The following is a 12,501-nucleotide window of genomic DNA, read 5'->3' as shown; positions in this document are numbered from 1 at the left end:
GCGGAAGGAAATTATTATGTTAAGGGGTGACAGTTCTCTCCCAGAGGTGAATTTATCAGCATGTCTGGGAGGGATGTGATTTTTTAATTCTTATTTTTTTGCAATTCTTTCATCTACAGCACCCCACAACTCTTCAAAATTAGGTTCAGAGGGTGTGGGGGCCCTGGAACAGATTTAGGGGTATTCATGTTTCTGTGGGGAATTGCCAGAAATTGCTTCCTAGGGTTTGTGAAGGATTGTTTTTCTCAGATGTCTCTTTCTGGAGTGAAAACCAAAATCCAAAATGAGTTAAAAGCAAATGTTGTATATATGGACTTGGTCACTTTAGAAGAGGAAGGTGAGTTGTTGCTGCATGAACATGAAAGAACTGGCGCAACTTTCAGTTATGAGCACATAAATCAGAAGGTGAAATCTCTTCAGTCCTTGGCTTTAATATCACTGGCGTGCTTATCTTTTATCAGTTAATAACTAAAGAGCCCATTCTGCAAATGCCAACAATTCAAGGCCTAGCAGCTGTAGGCTTTCATTTCCTGCTTACAGGAAATAATTTTTGAACCACTTGCCCTTGTTCCCTCATAGAGCTTTGGCATTTGCATTATGTTGTACACAGAGCATAGAATATGCTTCTGAGAATTTTTTTAAAGAATACCATTTTATGATACTGAGAACCTCACACAATTTAATGAATATCTACATGTGTTGCTGCTGGAAATGGGGAGAGCATTACATGGTGTGGCTTCCATGTGTATGCATGTATGTATATTTCTCTTTAGATCTTAGTTGTGATTTTTTTTTTTAAGTTTCAGTAGAACTGGTGTAAGTTACTTTCACAGAAATGTGCTAGACACTCTAAGAGCGACAGCAGGTCTGGGAGCTTCTAAAGGCATCAGCAAGCATCTGTATGTGCACAGTAGGGTTTATTTTTATTTTATTTTATTGTTATTTATTGAAATTACTAGTCTATCCTATTAAAACAGTGTGCAGGATGGTTTTCCTCATTAAAAAAGATCATATTCAACAAGATAAACTTAACAGTCATAAAAGGTGAGACATCTGCTGCCAATAATGTGAGAGGCAGTTTTGACAATTCTCCCTCCTGTAACCTTCCACACCTCTCACGTTTTTCTGGGGTCCCCAAGGCCTCCAGAGCAGCCTTTTAGAGAGCTGCCAGAGGGGTGGGGAATGAGTAAAAATAACCTTTCCTCACCCCCAACCCCTTCCGGACTGTGTTACATTTATGTAAGTAATGGAAGGTAATTTTGCACGGGCATGCTTGCATTATAACTGATAACAATTTACATTTCAGGTAGGCTAATCCTAAAGTAGTAAAAGTCTGCAATTGGTCTAATAATGACTGATGGCAAACCTCTATCTCCCCCTCCCTTGAAAAAAAAAATATGTCAAATTTCTCATTGACATATTGAAACTAACATTTGTAGCAAGATCATGGCAAATCAAGCTGGAGAGGTGGTGGAGAAGCAGCCTTGTTTGTACAACTTCATCATTAATCTTCACAGATTAATTGAATTGACCAGATCAATTGGTTCCTAAGAGCATTTGGAGGAGTGGAATATAGCTATCGAGAGTGCCACTGTGAAAAGCAGCAGACAAACATAATGCAAATTGATTTCCCCTTTCATTCCTTTTATAAAATATCAGCAATCTTTACTCTGGGATGGAGTGATCTGGGTGATATGTTGTTTTTGGCAGCATCAGATATAGGCTTTAAATATCAAACTCCAGTACCAACGTTTTATCCAAGTTTGTTGCACTGTCCTCCTTTGGTAAAGAAACACATTTCCCACTCTGCAATGAGTTATTAAAAACATTGCAGCTAATGTTCAAAGCTTATCAACTTCTGACAAAAGCAGCATCTGGAAGAAGCAGCCAGCAGCCTGGGATTGCTAGTTAATATCCTGCGTTTGGAAGAGAGCACGGTCAGTGTGTGGAAAAGAATATTTCCCTGCCGCTGTGGGGCTTTAAAGGTGCCAGCTCTAGCGAGGCTCTCCTAATCAGCCTTCCATCAGTTCTTGCCTAGGCATATAAAAACCTTCACCAGGGGGGAAATCTGAGATTGCTCCTTGTTCAGTACCAGGAACTGGGGACAGCTCTCTGCAGGCAAAGCTGAAGCCCGTTTCCCCCTGCTGTGGAGAGACAAAATTGCACAGGCCACTATGCAGCCAGCAATGATGATGTTCTCCAGTAAATACTGGGCAAGAAGGGGCCTGTCTCTGGATTCCGCTGTGCCCCTGGAACACCCACTACATGGCAGCGTAACTGTAAGTATCATGGGCTGCGTCAATCTAGGATGAATAGATCCGATGTTTAAGACAGCTTTGGGATTTCCCAGTAACTTCTTGGAACACATGCAGGATTCTTTAAACAGATTTGCTTGCTCAGGCTACGGCTCTGCTGTGTTGGTTGTCAGTTTTCTCCCCCCTGTCCGCCAATCCCATAGCTAGCTCAACCTATTTACGCACAAGTAATCAAGAAAGGATTTTATGGGAAACAAGCCTTTGCAGGGAGGAGATGTCTCTCACACACATCCTTTGAGTGACTTCAGTTCTGTGCCTAGATCCAGAATTTAATCCGCTTTTGTACTGAAAGCTCACTTGCCTCACCTTGGGATTTGCAATATCTGCTTGGTGATTTATTATTTTTTTAATTTTTACTTGTGAAGTCTAATTTTTTCTCTTATGACAGTCTAAGGCTATGATCCTAAGCACATGTGCTCAGAAGAAATCACATTTGAATTAATGAGTTTCCTCCAAGTAAAGCTGATGGAACTAAGGTGTTAGATTTATTTCTCCTGGCGGATATCCACTACGTGGAATACCGCAGACTATTTACCACGGCTAGGCTGAATGTTCTTGACTCGGCGGTTCTGAAGGGAAGATATGGAGGAGTCCCATATGACCAGAGATTATGCCATTGTGCGTTGGGTGAGGTAGAATCCACAGAGCACATTTTACTGAGCTGTCCCTTTTACAATGATTTAAGACAGTATCTTATAACCCCATACTTACCCCAGCTCAGTCCCCAGCAAAGAGGAAAGCAGACAGCATATCTGCTAAATAAGTCTTCTGGGAAAACAACTTTGTCAGTGGCTAAATTCCTTTTCCTGGCACTCAAGTGTTGGAAACGTATAACTGAATGCCTTGATGTGGGTTATCTGTGAGAGGTTTAGTACTGTGGCCCTACCTTATTTATGTACCCCTATGCTGTTTTAGTTTATAATTCTGTATTGTGTTTTATTTCTGACTATCGGTCGAATAAAGGAAATTGATTGATTGATTGATTGATTGATTTCTGAAACCAGTAATACCTACAGAAATTCAAAGGGTGTGTGTGAGCTGTCCTGGTTCAGATGCATTGATATGTCATGCATGATAACTGTTGGCCATCACTGGTGATGCAATTTAAAACCGGGGTAAATTTCTGAATGATTTAGAGCTATGTGGACATAGCTTTAATTATTTTTTTAAATAAAAAGATCTGATGAAAATAATGAATGTCCCTTAGCTGACAGTAAGGCTTCTGACAAAGGAATGAGAAGGGAAACTATTTTCAGCTATTTCCCCTCTTCATGGCAGTCTCAGCACAGCCTTAATCAGCTTGACAGGGTTGGGGCTCTTCTAGCCAAGCAAGACCATTAGGAACAACCCAGTGTCTCTGCCATAGCTGTGCATTCGAAGGGTAATCAATCTTTCCCTGCAAAGAACCTTTCTTCGGGATTTCTTTTTTAAAAAAGACTGGTGAATATTTGATGGCAACAGCAAAGCAGTCTCCTGCAACAATGAACATGCCAATAAATGTAGCTAAAATACACAAAATGAAGAACACGGTGTTAAATGTCTTAATGTAAGCGAATTCTGCACATACATACCTGTTATTAGAAAGCAATTGAATATAAGAAAGTCCTTTCTGTTATTAGGTGTTTTTTGTTTGTTTGTTTTTGGAGATACTCACATTTTGTGATTCAGATCTTGGAAAGGCATAACTTTTTGATTGTGTCAGTGATTTGTTAGTAGATGTATATCTTTTGTAAATGGTCCTGCAAACATATAATCTAGTTTGACCTTACATTTGTAGCTTCTGCAGCAGTGGTAGCCAATGTCTGGAAACTCCCTAAGTAAATGCTTAGATGTGTTTCCTGCCAAAGCAGGTATAATTTATTCCTTTGTCAGTTTTGTTTGGTGGCAATATCACTGGGTACACTTAAAGAGAGAGATGTACAGTAGGTCAAATTCCACCATTTCATTCTGTCAGGGATTCTTCAAATGTGATGAATTTCTATCTTCCACACAGAACACTTGTATGCATGGAATAATGAAAATCATTCTGGTTTAGCTACATATGCTGCTGGTCCCCCTGAGGAGCCACAATTTGACACAGCATCTCAACATGCCTACATTATGTGCACATGTAGCAAAATAGGAAAATCTCTTACGAGTGAAACTGTATTGTCGTCCTCAAGCCAATTACAGTAGCCACAGGTTCTTTTAGATCCCACTTGAATGGAGATGAAATTATGCAATGCCCAGTCAAGAGTTTATGAATGGATCGTTCTATTTTAGCACATTACCATAACACATGGAGCAGAAAATAGATAATAAAATGATCTATATTTTATGTAGATCATGTGTCATCCCTCTGGGTTAGACAGAGGACAAGTCTGTTTACCACAGCACCAGAAAAAGAAGCTAGATCTGGTCTTCAAAGACACCCAACATTGTTTCTGCTATTTGGTTTTGCAATGGTGGAGAGCAGGGAAATAAATGCCCAGTGTTCCTACTCCCCCCCCCCTCTTTAGTGAAGGTTTCTCTCTCTGCTTTTATACCTCCCTGATTCTCTCACCTGATTTCAGTCCTGGCTGGTTCTTTCAGGCTAAACATCATTTACAGTCCAATATATACAAATGTCAACAGCAATTTCTCCTAGCAGCAGCTTTCACATGTGGCTTTGAGCAAGGTGTCCTGGTAGGTTTAGGCATCCTGGTTGCCCCAGACATGACCTTCATCACACCTGTTGCATTTTCTATATGTCACACCACACATAGTCATTGTTTGTGTAGTAGCTAAATCATCTAAGTTGCGGCAAGTTCTCTAATTCCCAAGGTGTTTCCTGTGATGGGGTTCCAAGGGAGTGAGCATTGACCAACTTCACAGCATGTAGAAAATCTAACTATATATAGACAGAAAATTTCCACCCCCAGAGTCCCTCTGATATGGCAGTTTCTGCTTAGATCCATGTTCTCAGATTCTAGGGACTTGTTTCAGTCTGAGGGTTTGGGAAATCTAGCATTGTTACACTGTCATATGTAAAAGCATTTCCCCACACAGTATCTTACAATAAATCGCAACCTGTTTAGGAAGTTTGTCATGGTTGATGTGGCCCTGAGAACCCTTTGATTAAGTGTTTTATCTTGTTTGCTTTCGTTCTTTGATTATACTTGCAATTTTCTAACAATTAGCAATTGTAGAGAGTGGCTTTCAGTGTATTAAGGCTTTTTATCTACTTCACATATTAGTTGTCTCATACATTAATGTGCATTCATTGACTTTAATAGAAACAACCTACTGAGTGCCCTCAAGTTAAATGAAGCTGAGTATCCCTATCATCTTGCACTAAAGAATGCTAATTCAACATATCCTCTCATCACAATGTGAGAATAAATACACAGTGGAAAATAAATAGGCACAAAGTAGGGGTGTGTGCTAAGCACAATATTCAGCTGGAACACAGATTTGGCACTTTGGAAAATGCCCCTGTCCAAAGCACTTTAGAGACTACCTGATTTGTCTCAGGGTCAAAAGCTGTATCTGTGTCAGGAAAATGAAGCTTTATTCCCATCCCACTTATTATTATGGGGAAAGATATTTAAAAAGTTGTAACTTTTTCCATTTTGGCAGAATTAGCTGAAATCTACAGGCATGTGGCCCTTTCAGAGGGACTAAAGCCTGCTGAGATAGACAAATAGATCCATGGGTATTTGTGTTGGTCATCTTTAAGATTTAATATATATATATATTAAAGCCCTTTAACTTTTCCATATTGGACAGAATTGGATGAAATTTGCCATAGGACAGGGCAGGAGGAGATCAGAAAGGGATGTATCAAAAACATGGAGTTGATCACGGTATGTGTGACTGTTCTAGGTGAAGTTACACCACCCACAAAATAACAGGTTTGCATCCTGTATCTGCACCCGCTCTTTGGACTCCATCATCAGTGCTTTGTATCAACTTTACCTGATATATCAGAAGTGATGCCTCTTGCAAAAACCACAGTTATACAGGCCCTCATAACCTCTTAACTGGTAGTGTAATGTAATAGGTGGGATTGTCCTTAAAAGCAGACCGGAAACTACAGTTTGTCCAGAATGTAGTAACCAGAGTAGTGGAGCATGTTACACTATTGTTGTAAGAGCACCTAGATTAAAGCCTAGTATTTAAAAGCTTTAAAATCTCATATAGTTTAGACCTGGGCTATGTGTGAGGGAACTTTTAGAAGACATCTGAAGGCAGCCCTGTCTAGGGAAGCTTTTAATGTTTAATAGACTATTGTATTTTAATATTCTGTTGAAAGCCGCCCAGAGTGGCTGGGGAAACCCAGCCAGATGGGTGGGGTATAAATAATAAATTATTATTATTTATTATTATAACATCTCCCATATGTGCCTCTTCGCTCCTTGAATGAATCTAGCATCACAATCTTGCAATCTGGTGGGCAGTGGCTGTGCTTTTAATTTGTAGGAACACGGGTGGTGCTGTGGTCTAAACCACTGAGCCTCTTGGGCTTGCCGATCAGAAGGTCAGCGGTTTGAATCTCTGAGACGGGAGTGTGCTCCCGTTGCTCGGTCCCTGCTCCTGCCAACCTAGCAGTCGAAAGCATGCCTGTGCAAATAGATAAATAGGTGCCGCTGTGGCAGGAAGGTAAACGGTGTTTCTGTGTGCTCTGGTTTTTGTCACTGTGTCCCGTTGCACCAGAAGTGGTTTAATCATGCTGGCCACATGACCCGGAAAGCTGTCTGTGGACAAACGCTGGCTCCCTCTACCTGAAAGAGAGATGAGTGCTGCAACCCATAGTTGCCTTTGACTGGACTTAACCATTCAGGGGTTCTCTCTCCCCCCCCCCCTTTTACCTTTAGTTTATAGTATAGTGACTATCAGCTATGTTATGCATTAAAAAGAGCAGCAAGCTCTTGTTGTGAGTGGCAATTCCATCAAAGGTGAGGATGAATTCTCTTGATCTGCTAAGTAGTTTTCCCCTCATTTCTAGAATTTCCTTCCAACAAATCTTTGACTGGGCGGAATATTTCAGCCATGTAGGCATGCCATGAAGCTCTGTTAGGCAGGCTTTGAATAATTGTATCACCACGAATTTCACCATTTCAGTCTTTATTGTGTCTCTCTGACTAATTAAGCAAGGTCCTGAGCTGCCCCACCATTGCTTCCATATTTAACCTGAAGAGTGCCTTCTAGCTTCCAGCTATAGGCTGCTAACTCTGAAAACACATTTAGCAAGTCATCCATATGATTAAACAATCACTTCATTAAACGTTTAGCGTTAATTGTGTTTTAATCAAAGCAGGTCCCTCAGGAAGAGTACTCAGTGCTGAGGACTTGATTGTCAGCAATTCTGCATTATTTTGACATCAGTGAGGAAATGATTCCCCCCCCTCAAACAGCTATATATTTCTATGTGGAATCTCATTTTCAGGTAAAACTGTTCTTCATATATCTTCCAAGTGTTACTTTTATGGAAACATGTCCCAATCAAACAAGGGAAATCTGTGAATAGGTTCAGTTTCCTTTGCTGGTTTAGGTCCTGCACAGAAAAAGGGACGCTTCAAAAATCCACACAAAGATTATTAAACAGTTGGCAAAGAGAAGCACCCGACAGAAGTAAGCACAAGAACATTAAGAAAGAGTCTGCAAGATTAGGCAAATGGCCCAAGTAGTGCAGTATCTTGTCCTTGCAGTGGCCAACCAAATGTCTATGAGAAACCTGAAAACAGGACCTGAGCACAACAGCACTCTCCCCATTTGTGAGGATATGGTTGTCAATGGCTACTAACTCTGATGATTATGTTCTGTCTCCACTATCTGGGTGTCAGGAATGAGCCAGCTCCAAGCGAAGGTTTTCAGCCAAATGCAGAAAGCAGCCAGGAACAGGGAGGCTTTGATGTTAGTCAGACAAGGGAGAGCTGGCAGCTGCAGAACTTGGCTCTTCCTGACCTTGATGGGCGAGCTGATAAGACAGTAATTGAAATTGAAATTGAAACCATTTTCACCTGCCATCTCCTCTTCACTTAGGATCATTAGTATTTAAATAAAAACAAAACAATCATAAATATGCAAGGCAGGGTTGTTCCAGAGGGATACTTCTGAGATGAAGGCAAAACACAGATAGCAGGCGTCTCTCAGGGTTCACCATCCACTGCAAAAGGCCACCTTGCCTCACAAATCTCATTAGACCATTTACCAATTTTCCATGCTCTAAAGAGGAAGATCTTTCCAAACTCCAAAGCCATAACTAAAGCACAACTATTTTTTATATTTAAAAAATCATAGCTAGTCTTTCATTTGGCTTATCCAAAATGGTGCCACTTTCCTTTTTGACGAAAAGGGCTGTAAAGTAACCTCTAACCTTCACTCAAAGCCCCCACCCCCCAAAAAAACCCCCAACAGATGTGGAAATGCTTCAATGGGAGAACAAGATATAAAAGTGCAATTTCCATTTCCATCCAGTAATAGGTAATCAAGCAAAGGTGCAATCATGAAATTTTGTAATGTTCTATGTGTGACTCACATTTGAGTTTATAATGCAGAACTCAGGAACCAGAATTGTTCTGCAAAGCTTGTGAAGTTCGATTTCTCATTGGCAGAAGATCCAAGCCGGAGTTTTATTAAATAATTATAATAACCAAAGTTGTAGCAGTAGGATAACATGCTCCATGATGCTATTTCATTGATCTTTTCTGAAAGAGTAATCATTCATGTCTGCTTATAACCTGCAATTCTCCTGAGCACACCTTTCAAAAGGGAAAAAACCCTCTCTTGTAGGAGATATCTCAATACTAAAATCAAGCAAGAACAGTCTGCTTGAAAGAAAAGCTTAACGTTTTCTGAGGAGTGCACAGAAACCCTTCTATTTTGCAATGTATTTTCTTTCAGCTAAACAGAACCAGTTCTGGTAAAAACGATGATAAAAAGGACAATAAAGGTGCAAGCAAGAATGAATCAACATCAGAAGGAGGAAAGACCGCTGTGGTGTTTTCTTTGAAAAATGAAGTTGGTGGCTTGGTGAAAGCTCTCAGACTTTTCCAGGTAAAAAAACAAACCCATCTTTTTAAAACAGGTGATTGGAAAAATCTATTGTGTGGATCCTCCTATTATGTGTTTACCTCAGGCCCGGCCTTCCCCTGAGGCAAGGTGAGGCGACTGTCTCGGGTGGCAGGATCCACAGTGGTAGCAGACCCAGCCTCCAAGGAATGCATTGTTTGTGCTGCCACTGTGGTGGCATCAATGGCTGTGGCACACTCCTTGGAGGCTGAGTGTGCTACCTCCATGGCAAGCCCCCTCATGCCACCTCTATTCACCTATTGGTGAATAGGATGCACTGTTGCTGTCTTCCCCATCCCCTAGTTCCCGATATAGAGCTTCACTCCCCCCTTCTTCCCTGGTGCCCCCTGCTATTTTGTGGCTTGCCTAACATGCCAAAATATATTGGACTGGCCCTGGTTTATTTAAATCCCAAGACACTTTGTGTATTGATAGCTGTTAATTTGAAGCTTGAGCCAGACAAGAGGAAGAAACTGAAAGATCATAGTCTCAGCTTGAGGGTCTTCCTGGACCCAATGCTATCCTGGGGCCAGTAGCTAAATATGCTGTTTGCTGACTTCACCTAATGCACTGGCTGCAGCCTTTCTTAGAAAAACACAGACCTGGTTCCAGCCCTTTCATGCCGTAGTTATATCCCAATTAGACTACTATATGCGAAGATACCTCTGGAGTTTCCAGACTGTCTCCAATTGGTACAAAAATGCAGCTGCTGGAATTTTATAGGGCCTATTGATTGGATCACACCCCTCCCTCCACTGGCTACCAATTTGTTGCTGGTCTGAAAGCTCTAAAGCCAGGGGTCAGCAAACTTTTTCAGCAGGGGGCCGGTCCACTGTCCCTCATACCTTGTGGGGGGCCAGACTATATTTTTTGGGGGGGGGGAATGAACAAATTCCTATGTCCCACAAATAACCCAGAGCATTTAAAATAAAAGGACACATTCTACTCATATAAAAACACGCTGATTCCTGGACCGTCGGTGGGTCGGATTTAGAAGGTGATTGGGCCAGATCTGGCCCTTGGGCCTTAGTTTGCCTACCAATACTCTAAACAGCCTGAGAAGAGAATACTTTAAGAACTGCCCCCTTCCACAGGAATCTACTGGATTGTGAGGTTGACATTTGAGGCCTAGCTCTTTCCCTCTGATATTTGGTCAGCAGGTACAAGGGTGGGCAGGCTCTGTAGATTATCTCAGGTGTCAATATCCTCCTCATGTCAATACACCTAGCTCCATCACTGCCCTGAACCCCCAGCCTATCTGGCAGCAGGTCAGTATGTCAAGTCCAAAGACTGGGGGTCAAGCTACATGAGCAAGTCCAAAGGTCAGGAAACACAGTCCAGGGTCAATCCAAGTAGCCAAGTCTGAAGTCCAGCAGTCAGGATACAGTCCAGAGTCAAACCCAGACACAGCCCCAAGCCAAAGTCCATCAACATGGGCAGTAGAGCAGACACAGCACCTTAGCTCTGCTGCCCTTTCATACTTTGCATGCTGATTGCAGCACCTGTGCTTGATGAGACATGTATCCCTCACCTGTTCCAAGCCTACTCCAGCTGAGGAACCACACACCTACTCCCAGAGCTAGCAAGCTCCACCTGGCCAGCTAGGGAGCTGGGCTGTGGGCTCTTGCCTGGCTCAGCCTTCAATAGCACCCCTCTTGCTACTCCCTATGCCTCAGAACCCACCTTGTTTGTGGGGTATGGAGTCCTCTGCCTCTGGTGATGGGTCCTGCTGCTCTGGTTCCTGTGCACTGAACTGCATTCCTTCACCATCCTCCATCAGCCTGTGAGTACTTCCTTCGCCACCCCCTGCTTGCCCCAGTGTGTCCCAGTCCTGACTACACCCCATGACGGGATCCTCTTCCTCCTCCCCATTACCCTGCCAGTTCATGACAACCATTAGTAACTTTTTCACATGGCACTTGAAGTGAATATGTGAAAAAGCAACTACTTTGTTGCAGAACAGAATATTGTTTCCATGCTCTTGATGTGGCTGTTTCTTTGTAATATGTTTATGAATGCTATTTGGAATGTTATCTTGATTATTGCTGATAGCAAAGTGGGGTAACATTGTTCAGTTAGACTAAAGTAGATTGCAATAAATACTTTTCTTGTATCTTCACACTATTTCATTTCTTGCCCATTAATTTAACTTGTCTATAAATTGGGCATTGAATAGTATAATTTTTTTTTTACAGTGAACACCTGTTTTATAAGAAATGACTATGGTAAATCACCTTTAATTATCCTACAATAGTTACAGTTTTCGGATATCTAATAAAATGGAGCAATTAATACAAGCATAATTTTACAGCACACTTATTGAACTAAAAATAACAAATAAGTAATTTAATACAGATGAAGGATTTTCTTAACTCAAATGCCTTTACATGCACATTAAACTACATCCTGTTCAGAACACCCATTAAACCACTTCTCTTCTAAATGAATTCAGTGAGTCAATGAACCAATCTTTCGTTCTGTCTACAGGAGAAGCATGTGAGTATGGTTCATATTGAATCAAGAAAATCCAAGAGAAGAAGTTCAGAGGTAGAAATTTTTGTGGACTGTGACTGTAGCAAGAAAGAATTCAATGAGCTCATTCAGTTGTTAAAGTATGAAACGAACATTGTAACTCTGAATCCACCGGAAAACATCTGGACAGATGAGGAAGGCAAGGCTATTGTTTTCTCTTTCAAAATTTATCTTGAAATTAGCAAAGCTTTGTGAAGAAGCAGTGAGAATCTGATGCCTCCAATCACTCTGTATTTCCTCCAGAGCTTGACTGTGTTCCTTGGTTCCCCAGGAAGATTGCTGAATTAGACAAATGTTCCCAAAGAGTTCTAATGTACGGCTCTGAACTGGATGCAGATCACCCTGTAAGTGTTCAGTAAATGCAGCCAAGGTTGGTCAAGTAAACATTTGTGACAATTTGATGATAAAGAACTGAACTTTCTTCTTCTTCAAGTAATTAGAACTATTGCTATAGTTAACAAATTATTATTAGATATTATGATTCAAAAGAACTTAAGTAGCTTAATTTATATCCTCTCTTTCCACCAAATGGCACCCAAGGCAGTTCCATAACTATCATTGGAAGAAAATACAAAATAACAATGGAACAAAACATTACAGAGTTGTTATACAGTGCATTATG

The 12,501-nt window shown here is 41.2% G+C and overlaps 1 protein-coding gene across 1 annotated transcript in view; it reads left to right on the top strand.

Annotated features, from left to right (window-relative positions):
- Positions 1 to 2,099: 2,099 nt before the first annotated feature.
- TPH2 (tryptophan hydroxylase 2) overlaps positions 2,100 to 12,501 on the top strand; it is a 75,975-nt gene continuing 65,573 nt past the window's right edge. Inside the window, exons 1-4 of the mRNA XM_081878719.1 lie at positions 2,100 to 2,279; positions 9,180 to 9,332; positions 11,835 to 12,018; positions 12,123 to 12,223. Of these exons, the coding sequence (XP_081734845.1) occupies positions 2,175 to 2,279; positions 9,180 to 9,332; positions 11,835 to 12,018; positions 12,123 to 12,223 (543 nt within the window). The 5' untranslated portion in view covers positions 2,100 to 2,174. The remainder of the gene's footprint in view (positions 2,280 to 9,179; positions 9,333 to 11,834; positions 12,019 to 12,122; positions 12,224 to 12,501) is intronic.

This window comes from Podarcis erhardii, assembly GCF_964252035.2.
Source record: "Podarcis erhardii genome assembly, chromosome: 10".
NCBI classification, from domain to species: domain Eukaryota; kingdom Metazoa; phylum Chordata; class Lepidosauria; order Squamata; family Lacertidae; genus Podarcis; species Podarcis erhardii.
Note: the sequence above shows the minus strand (reverse complement) of the source record. Positions and strands in the feature narration are given on the sequence as shown.